The following is a 10,657-nucleotide window of genomic DNA, read 5'->3' as shown; positions in this document are numbered from 1 at the left end:
TTGCCACCTGTCGATACCCCGAGAAGGCGCAGGTAACCCCGGGGTTTGAGGGGGCCGGGGGTGTCCCTACCCAGACATGCACTCCAGGTCCCTCTGGAGAGGAGATGCAGCCCCGGAGCAGATGTCCTGGCAGCACCGGGGGCTGGTGGGGAAGGGGTTGGCGGGGAAGGAGGTGACATTTCTGGAAGTGCAGAGCAGATCCAGCATCTCTGCTGGTGTCCCGGCAGCAAGTGGGATGGAGGGGAGCTGGGATGGATGGGAGGGCTGAGCTCCCGGCTGGGTCGGATGGGCCGGCGCCGGTCAAAGTCTCCGGGGCTGGGGGGGGAACCCGCTCGGGGTGGTGCTGCAAGTTTTGTGCCCCTTCCCCAAGGGAGGGGAGAGCCGAGCCGGGACAGCAGCCCCGGGCAGCTGCAGCATCTCAAGGGCTCCTGCCAGATGCCTCTTCTGGCCCCCGAGTTCGTCCCTGGATTTGCAGCTGGAGATTAGTGTGTCCTGGCCTTCTCCAGCTTTCAGGACTAGTCCATCCTCGAGAAACCTTCCCAGGGGAGCCCTTTGCAGCTTTCCTGTCCTGCTCTACTCAGTGTGTCTGTGTGCCCAGAGGAGCTGTGCCCCGTCTGCTGCTTCCTTTCCCCTACAGGACTTGGGAAGTGACAGGGCCGAAATCAGTAACAAATTAAACCCTCCCCTTAGCATCCTCCGTGGCTGATCAGGGACCAGAGCTTTCTGCTGAAAGCATATAAACTTTGTTACCTGTTGCTGATTAATTAATTCACTTGCAACCCTTTCCCCTTTCAGCCCTCATTTGCTCCAGTAGTGTCTGGACTCCTTCCCTACCCCTAGACTGTTATAAATGACTCTCAGACAAATTAAAGGCACTATCTGAACCTTTTGGGGGGAAACTGATAATGAGAGTTATCAGTCTGCTGACTTTGTGGCCACTAGTGTCCTCTGTTGCATCTCCAGTCTGATCCTGGCTCTCCCCAGCCAGCTCGGAGGCTGCTGGGGCAGCACAGCACCACAGGCAAGTTTTTCCCAGGAAAACTCGAGTCCTCTCAAGCTGGGAGAAGCTGAGCTCCCAGCTCTGGGACTGTCTCAGCCCCCTGTGGTGTGGAGTGTTGATAAAAGCAGCTCCGCATCTGCACCTGCACTCTTTCAAGCACAGCCCAAGGCTGCCTCAGTGAAAGGTAAAATCCCTGGCACGTGCAGGGGGAAACGGCTTAGATGTCTGTTCCCTCCTGGTGGGGTTTATTCTTTCCAGTGCAAACTGTGATCAAACCAATAAACAAAACTTTGTGTACTGCTTAGCTACACAAAAACCTTAAAAAGTGGTGCCCAGGGTCCTCTTCAAGGGTGGCAGTGGGGGGTTGGTCAGGTAACCCATGCAGTCCCACCACTCACTGTCACCAGAAGCTGCTCTACAGGTGCTCCAATAAACTGAAGGAAAAGGTCTTAATGTTGCTTCTTCTTGTCAAATCTCACCAGCACAAAAAGCACATTTAGGGTCTTTCTGAATGGAATGGCTGAGAAACAGCCCAGCAAGACTGAAATGGGTGCACAGTCTGCCTTTCAGAGCCACTGGCTCCTGCAGCTGCCCCCTCAGCCCTGCATGAGCTCCTGACCAGGTATTCACTCCCCTTCTGTTGGCTTTGAACTCCTGTTACAAGATCTGGCACCAGTCCCAGCTGTATTTCCTATCAGGGGCTGTAGAGCAGCCTGTGGTTCAGGAAACCAGTGCAGACATCTGACCTGTTGTTAGATAAAATCTCCCTGCTCAGTTGTTTGTGCTAAAGCTGCCTCAGCTGTGCTGAGGGAGGTTCTCTTTTTTCACCAATTGGCCCTTGTGTCCAGCAGTGATTTCTCTTTATAATGGGCTTGGATCAATTACATGGAGAAGTGAAATGGTTCCTTCAATACCAAGAGCTTCCAAGGAAACATTAGACAGAGGTACCTTCACACAGCTGGGGAAGATTTTCACATGGCCACTACTTGAACATCTTGAGTTAAAAAAAAAAAAAAAAAGCTGGTAAAGCTGCACAAGGAGATGAAACAGCCTTGGGGGAGTGCAGAGAGCCTGGGAAGAGTCTGGGTCACTCCTTCCTTGCAGCAGGAGAAACCTGGAAAGTCTGCTGGCAGTTTTGTCTCTTGTAGGCAGGAAATTGGCCAGGAGCCACATTCCAGCAAGCCCCTGGTGATCCTGCAGGCCACATGGGTGCATCCAAAGCCCTTTTTTTATTTGTTTCTTATTTTATTTTTTTTTGAGGGGAGGGGGGCAAGTTTTGTCCTTGGTGGATCAGGGTGGGTTTTTGTTCTTTGTAAGGACCTCTAGGCCATGTGCTGTGCCTTGGCAGAACATCAATAGGAACCTCTGCAGCCAGCTGAAAGCTTATTTCTAACAGATGGGTTTGGAAAATCCACAAGGAAGGGGAATCTTTGCTGAAGGTATTGTAGGAGTCTCACCAGTATGATCTGTACCATCTGCAGTGCATAAAGTTGGCATTCTCTGGCCTTCTGAGGTGTGTTAGCACCATGCCACTAGTCCTAGTTGCCAAAGGGCAAGCACAGACGTGCTGGAGCCTCTAGCAAGAGGAGTCTGAGCACCATCCACCACTGACCATCTCAGATCCCAGTTGGCACTGCTGCTTGAGCTTGCTGTGGAAAGAAAGGGCAAAGGTTCAGTCATTCTCTTTTTTTTTTTTTTCCTTTCCCAGAGTGAAAACTTTCTGCCTTCACTGATTTTCCAGTCAAATCTTGAAAAGGCAGAGTTCAGATTCCTGTGCTCCAAAGGCTGGCACTGCAGATATGTCCTGGTGCACCTGAAATGGGCTTTGCCCATCTCAGACCTGTTTGTTGACCCTGCAGTCTGGGCTGTAAAATTGAGTGACTTGTTCTTTCTCTGCACCCCTGAGCTTTTCTCTTGCTTTTTCTCTTGACAGTGACTCAGTCAAAAATTTTGCTTTGTGGTGAGTGACCATGTAAAAAATCCTGCTTCACATGAGTGTTCTGCCCCTCACTCCATCTCCTGGATTAGGGAATGAACTTGGAGAGCAGCAGCTTTGTACAGTCCTCTTAATTCTGCTGTCACCTGGTTTCCTGGTGCAGGATGCAGGGAGGGAAAATAAAAGAAGATGGGAAGAACTCAAATGTAAAGCCTCTTAAAAAGTCCTCTCCCAGTTTTTAGAAGAAAAGTGATTAAATGTGCTTGGCTATTGGCAAATCCAGCACCCAGCTTGGGCTGATAGCAGCAATTCCCTGGGAGGTGAGAGTTATCCAGGGAATCTCCCAGCAGGGTGTAACATCACACACATAACTGCAAGCTTTGGAGTCCTCCGAACTGTGGACAGACAGGGCTTGACTTCAGAAGACTGAAGCAGACTCTTCAGCAGAAGAGCTGCTGGAGAAGAGTCTGACTCTGCTTCCCTCTGCTTCCTACAGAAAGGAGCAGGTCTCCTGTAACTTGCTCACCCCGGGATCATGCTGAGCAGCTGCAAGCTTTTGCATGTGAGTCTGGGCTGGCAGAAGTTGTAATAACTCGAGTTCTTGTGCTGAGTAGCTCCTAGGTGGCCTCCACAGAACATTTGCCTAACAAATGGGCTCCAGATCACACGATAACATGCAGCAGGCCTGCAGGCAGCTAGATAACCACTGCCCCTCCTGGAAAAGTACCACACCAGACTCCTGCAGCCACAAGTGGAGTCTGATCTGCTTTGCTGAGGCTGAGAGTGGAAGCAGCTACAAATCTCTCACAAGATACATCCTGTCTTTGCACTCCAGATGGACAAAACCACAGTACAGTTATTATTAGGCAGCCTGTATGGGCTCCTGGACACATCTGGAGTTCTCCCCCCTCCAGCTTTTCTTTCTTCCTCTTTCTTTCCCTTTCCTGCTTCCCCATAAAAGGGATAAAACTCTGACCCAAGGTCTAAGACTCCAGCTGATGATGGTGTAGCCCCTGTGGTCCCCCCTCTGACCTGCTGAGGTATGGAAGAAGGAGATGGCTTTTTGGGGAAGTGAGGGAGCTGGTGGGATCCAAATAGCTGTGGTGTGAATCAGTTCACAGTGTTTCCTGGGCTGTGCTGAAAGCTGGAGGTGGGACCTGGGGACAGGAGCATCTCATGTTCCTCCTGTTCTCCCAAGCAGTGTTCCCAGGTGAACAAGAAAGTGTTCAGTTCCTTGCTGCTCAGGAGTCCTCTGCTGGGCTCTGGAAAGCTTCCAGGGCTTAATGTGCTGTTTCCTTTCCTCTGGAGTAGGAGATAGTGTTACTGAGAGTGCTGTGTCTGTTCCCTTGTCAGACACAGGGCTCTGCAGGGCTCCTGCACATTGTCTCTGTCAGGGCTTGGTTTTGTTTTTTCTTTGCTACATATTTGAGCTGTGTGCTCTGCAATGGGGAAGAGCAGCAGAGCAGCCCCTGGAGCAGCCACTCTCATGAGGTATCAGGCAAAAGGGGGGGTCTTGAAGTCGTTCTAATTTGGGGTTATGACGGTGTTGGTTGTTTGGTTTTGTTCTTCTGCCAGTGTTTTGCACTTCCTGCAGCATTCAGGTCTGAATCAAGAGAGGACTGGGGACTTGGGGGGTCTGCAGCAGTTGCTGTGAGCTGTCCCACCATTCAACAGGGAGTTGGCTGGACATTGTGACACTGAGCAGCCTGTCTCAGAGAGACACGGCACATCTGATAAACCCCTGACTGTGTCCTGAGTGCAAGCAGGAGGATGTGAAAGGAAACCCAAATACCCTTTGCCTGACAATGCTGCCCATGGGAGATGTTAGCTTGGTGTGATGGCTTCCAACTGTGGCCAGGTCCTTTCCAAGAGTTGTAGCTGAAGTGAATAATGCTTTCATTAAGAAGACAAAGTAAATCTTGCTAAATGACGCAGACAACACAACATTCTGGGTTGAAATCTAGCAATAAATAATTATTAATCTGTATCTGGAGCCCTGAGTGCCAGAGGATCTTGTTTAAACTGGAGTAGGCTGACTCTTGGTTAATTGTAATTAAAATCAGCAAGCAGGAAAAAACAGATGCTAATCAGAGTTTAAAGTTTTCTTAGAATCCCTCAGACCTGATTCTCAGGGGTAACTAACTATTCAGGTGAGGAGCACCTGGAGAGCTGCTGTGCTAAACACAGTTTTAGGGGGCTGTGTTGGGGGGGTCTCTTGGGTTTGTCTGTCTTCTTTGTTTTAGAAGTGGCTGTCAGAGCACACTCACTAAAAATGACTTAGCCTGGGCTGTACCTGCTATCTTGAAATGAAACTGGGTAAACTGGCATTAAAACACAAGCTGCACTTGGACCAGCAGTAGCAGAGAGCTCACTGTCCCTGTGTCCACATTCCCACTGCAGGAGCTCTGCTCCCAGAGCTTGTCTCCTCAGGGATTTCACCTCCTTGTCCTGGGTGCAGTACCTTTGTTGGCATAAAAAACGAGGACTAGTTTGCTGCAAAAAAAAATCCCCTTTGGTGGTGTAGGTTTGTTTTTTGTTGTTTTGGGTTTATTTTTTTTTTGGTTGGTGGAGTTTGCTTTGGTTTTAATGGAGAGGGAAGGACAACAAGGCATTTGACAGATGAGGACAGTGAGTTTCAGGAAAGCTTATCCCCTCAGTGGGGTGTCAGCAACTAGTGTGTGTGTGTTCGTTTGTCCATTAGTTGGTGGAGTTCCCTGAACACAGGAGGCTTTTGATCTCTTTGACCACAACTACTTGGGGTGGGAAGGGAGGAGAAGTGGCTGGTGGCCTGAAATGCTTGTGTCTGATTGCACTGCCATGAAACTGTCCTGGTCCTCCTCTCCACATGTTCCTTCTAGACACAGTAGGGAAAAGAATAGACTTTTCTGCAATTTGTAGGTTTCCTGACTGGATTTTTCAGCTTCTGTTTGTATCAGGTGGAATAACATTCTTGAAGACCAAAGCTGTCTGGGTTAGATTTATGCCTGGAAGCTGCTTCTGAGAAACTTAATCCGCTGAATTGGGAGTCACTTGTTAACTAAGTAATTAACTAAATGGAAAAAACATTGGATTTAAACCTGAATTGCATGCAGCAATTGTAGTTTCATGCTGTTAATGTGCTGGAGCTTAATGCTGCAGTGTTTGGAGTTCTTAACTGAACGTATTGCTTACACACTTCAGAAGCCTCTCAGCTGCTGTCACTACACAAAACATCTCTGGCCTTTTAGCAAAAGTTAGTAGCTTGTTTCTGTCAGAGAGTAAAACAGTCCGACTATAAATAAATGAAGAAACCTTGAGAAGCCAGAGCACTTCTGGAGTTCATTATCAAGTAATCCTGTCAAACTAAAGTCCAGTGGACAGTCCAAAACCACATAATTATTGCAGGCCTTGACATGGCAGAACTATTTCATGCCTGCTATCAATAAACAAGATAGTTTGTTCTGGGCCTTTAATCTGTTGGAAACTGCCCCACTAAGGCCTGTCCAAGGAAGGAATGTCTTTTGGTTTTGTTCTTCTGACTCGTTCCCCTCCCGCCCCCCTCCCCTTTCCAGCCTTAACTGCAGTTGTAGATTGTCCTCAGAGGGAGAACAAATTTTATAAACAAGCCTGAAGAGAATCCTGCAGGGTATGAACTGAGATAAAAGATGTGATGCATTATAGCCTGACAGAGGACAAGGAGTCCCTGTGAGTCTCCAAGTGGCAAATAAGAACTTTTTCAAAACCAGCCCTCCTGACCCCTCTTCCCAAAGGGCTCCTAAAGAGATGGATTTGCTTGAGTTGGAATGTTTCGCCAGGGTTGCTCAGTCTCCTAAGGATGGGAATGTAACCCATCTGCTACATTTGGCCACACTTTCCACTTGGCTGCATGGCACAGAAACCTAAGTGCTCCAGCTGTACCTATACATCCAATTTGGACACATTTTGCCCAGCAGCATCACCACTATAGTACTGATTTTCTCCAAGTCATTCCTGGGGTAGCAGACAGATGGCTGAGTGGTTGCTATTGAGCAGAGAGGGGATTGTTCTCCTGGACAACTGCTGTATGTGTAACTGATGTCAGGTCTGCTTTACCTTCGGTTACAAGAACTGCAGATAATGAGTGTGCTGAGAGACAGAATTTCCATGGAAGAATTGCTAGGAAACTTTTCCTGGAACCAGTAATTCCAAATGGCTTTTCTAAAGCCTTCCTATTGCCCTGAACTGATGTCAAGCACTGTCTGAGCTTCAGGAGTGTGATGCTTTGGTGACACTGCAAACACCCCCCTGAGCTGCACACACTGAGATCTGATCTGAGCTGTGATCTGAGTGTCTTGGCTAAGGTGAAGAGCCCCAGTTTTTGGAGCAGTCAGCAAGTTTTCTTGCTGTGAGGAAAGCTGCTCAGCAGGTTGGAAAGCAAAGCAGCATGACTGCCTTCAGACCAACACTGAGAGGAAGGGGCAGGTACAGCTCTGGAGGTGCAGATCTCAAGCTGTGCTCTGTAGGAGCTATGGATGTGTGTATATATTTAAAATATAACTCAAATAATTTCTTCTTCCTAGGAACTCCAGCAGCTTAGCAAGCAATACAGCAATATCAAGCTACTCCAACTGGGTGAGTAAAGGGTTTACTCAGAGCTCTGGTCCCCTGAGTCAGCTGAATCCATCTGAAGAACCTGCTGTCCTGGGTGATCAGTAGCTGTACATGAGCACCAGCACCTGAAAACAATCATCCTCATCTTAAGATGATATTGAGGAAACACAATCTATTTAAATTCTTTTGTGCATTGTCACCTCTGTGTGCTGCCTACATGTCCCCATTCAGACTGGTGCCTTACCTTTGGTTTAGCATGTGTTGGACAGTGACAGATGGCATCTGACCCAGGCTGTTTACTGTGGTTGTTCTTGGCTCCTCTGTGCAGATGTGGTCTGTGAAAACAGCATCAAGAAAGTAGTCAAGGAAGTGGAAGAAATTGTGGGAGACAAAGGTCTGAACTGCCTCATTAACAACGCGGGCATCAATGTGCTGGCTTCTCTGGAGGAGGTCACAGCAGAGACAATGCTCACCATCTATGAAACCAACACGGTTGCCCAGCTGATGGTCACCAAGGTAAGAGTTGGGAGGAATGTGCTGAATCTGTGGTACTGTAAGAGGCTTTTCCACTAGTGATCTGGACAAGTAACTGAGGCATTTGTCACCTTGGAACTGCACGGGGACAGGTCTGCTATCAAACCGCCGAGAGCACAAGCAGCTCCTTTCTGTCCAGGACCTTTCTCTTGATTTAAATCCATTGTTACGAGGTCACTTCAGTGCATGGGCTGGGTGAGGAGATGGGCAGAAGAGACATGAAGGTACAAAAAGGTTTTCTAACCATCAGCTTGTCTGGGGAGCCACCACCATCCTGTGCTGTTGGCATGGGGTTGTGCTGCAGTTCTTCACAGAGCAGAACCTGAGAGTCCAGCTTGCCTTGACTGGGCCACAAAGGAGCTGACCAAACTAAAACCAGCTCTTGTTTCACAGGCCTTTCTACCCCTTCTGAGGAAGGCAGCCCAGCTGAGCTCAGGAATGGGTTGCCACAGAGCTGCTATCATCAATATGTCCTCTCTTGCTGCCTCCATGCAACTCGTCCAGGCAAATGAGATGTTCCTCAAGGTCTACCCCTACAGGATAGCCAAGGTTTGTAGGCTTGGTCTGTGCTCACTGGGTGAGGACAGGCCTGGGAGTTAAAGACCACTCTGAGCTTCCGAAGGTGATGGGAGGTGTCCAGCACCTCCTTGGGTAGGTTGACATGGAACTGATCCTGTTCTTCACGTGGGTGGAAATGGGACCTGTGAAAACCAAACACCTGGGGCAAGCTCACCAACTTCTTCAAAGCAGGCTCACAAATGCTCCATCACTACTCTGCTAGAGATCCATTCCAGAGGGATTTGGCATCCAGAGAAGAACTGATGCCATCAAGTGTGTTTCAAGTGTTATTAGCTGTGCTCCTCTCCAATCCAAGCAACACAGCAGGCATGAAACTCAACAAAACGTGTGCTGACCTGTACATGGTAATGCTAGCCAGGGAGAGGTGGGGTTTTTAGTTTTGTCACAACTACAGACTGAGTTTGTGTGAATAGTCAAGATCAGACATTCAGTTTCTCCTACACCACCTCCTCATAAGCTGTTAATGTACTTGTTTTCCCTGCTCAGAAATGAAAAACCTGAATGTTTGTGTAGTGATTATTGCAGAAAAACAGAGTCCTTATGTGGATATTATTTTCCCTACGGTTCCTTAGGAGTTTCAAATGTTACTTTATCTACTATCATAACTTTGTTTTCTCTTTGGGCAGCAAGCTTATGGTGATAGTGACAGACCTTTCACAGTGCTTCTCTTAGCAGATACCTCAGAGAACGAAGCCCCCAATAAGTCTGGATGAGTTACTGTGATCCTGTTAATGTCCCTTCATCTGTCAGGAGACAGTGTGGTGGAAGGGAGGTGCCAGTTAGCTTGGCTGAAGGCCTTGCTCAAGGTCTGCAAAACTAGTACACTAACAGATGGTTTCCACTCTTGTAGACTGCCCTGAACATGATCACCAGGTGTCTCGCTGCAGATTTGAAATCCGATGGAATTCTCTGCATTTCTTTGCATCCAGGCTGGCTCCAGACTGACATGGGTGGCAACATGGTAAGTGACATCTCTCTGCAAATGTGCAAGTGGGACTCCCCTGTTGTCCCAACCTGTGAGCAAGAACCCACAGTACAGAACACACTTCATGAGCTGCAGAAGCACGCTGTGAAATATGAAAATACATCCCCCTTGATTCTAACAACTCCTTAAATGCATTTGATTCTCTTCCACAGTAATAACCTAACCTTGATTTGCTCTAACCTTGATTTGCTCTAGGCTCCCATGCAGGTGCAAGAGGCTATCCCAGGTATTCTCTCTGTCCTGGACCGTCTTGGTGAAAAGGAAAATGGCTCCTTCCTGGACTGGCAAGGGGAAACTCTGCCGTGGTAGAAGTTCACAGCATACTCCAGAAACAGCACGTCATTCACCATGTAACTTGTGCCTCTAGTGTCTGTGTCTCTAGGGTTTTCTTATCCTCTAGTTGAAATAGCCAGCCTGATATCCAGCCTCTCTCTAGGTGTGTTTGGGAAGCGAGGCACCCGACTGTCACTCCATATTGCTACTGCTCTGTTCTGATGCTTCCTGCAGATACTGCTGTGCTCGTAGTGATGGGCATCTCCTGGAACCATCTAAAATAGATTAAAACCTGCAAGTTAACTCCAGGGGCTGGCTTCCCTTCACTTCCAAAAGCAAAACATTCCTCCTGCTCCCAGGAGAAGTCAACACCCCGGCCTCAGAGCAAGGCCTGTGTCGGGCCCCACTCTGTTCATTCTGCTGGAGACAAGTCTCTGGAAAAAGTCCTTTTGTTTCCTCCAGTCATCACTTCGTCGAGGATGAAGTGGCCCAGCTCTAAATGAGGTGAATTTGGTACCGAATTCCCCAGCAACCCGTGTGCCCCTGGGCCGGGCACCCGCTGGGCTCCCATCCTGGCACGTCCTTGTGGGCACGTTCTTTTGTACAGAAACTTCTCAGAGTGTGCTCAATAAAGCCTCGTTTAAGCAAACGGCCTTGCCTACCGAACCGCTTCATTCTTCTCTGCGTGGGTTTTTCTTCCCTGGGCCAGAGAAAGGCCCTTCCACCCCTGTGGTGCCTCCTTCACGGGGGGGGGGCACCTGGAACCGGGTCGTTTCTGGTC

General features: G+C 48.7%; 1 protein-coding gene across 1 annotated transcript; it reads left to right on the top strand.

The window, feature by feature from the left end:
- Window positions 1–2: 2 nt before the first annotated feature.
- On the top strand, window positions 3–9,995 carry LOC104395565 (uncharacterized oxidoreductase C663.09c-like; the record flags this gene model as incomplete). The annotated part of the gene is made up of 6 exons (XM_010005271.1): window positions 3–32; window positions 7,475–7,526; window positions 7,834–8,021; window positions 8,433–8,588; window positions 9,469–9,579; window positions 9,799–9,995. Coding segments are annotated over 6 exons (651 nt in total), but the record flags the coding sequence as incomplete, so codon positions are not given.
- Between the last annotated feature and the right edge of the window lie 662 nt (window positions 9,996–10,657).

The sequence above is a fragment of the Chaetura pelagica genome, unplaced genomic scaffold (genome assembly GCF_000747805.2).
Source record: "Chaetura pelagica isolate M959 unplaced genomic scaffold, ChaPel_1.0 scaffold159, whole genome shotgun sequence".
Lineage (NCBI taxonomy): Eukaryota > Metazoa > Chordata > Aves > Apodiformes > Apodidae > Chaetura > Chaetura pelagica.
This window is presented reverse-complemented; position numbering and strand designations above follow the sequence as displayed.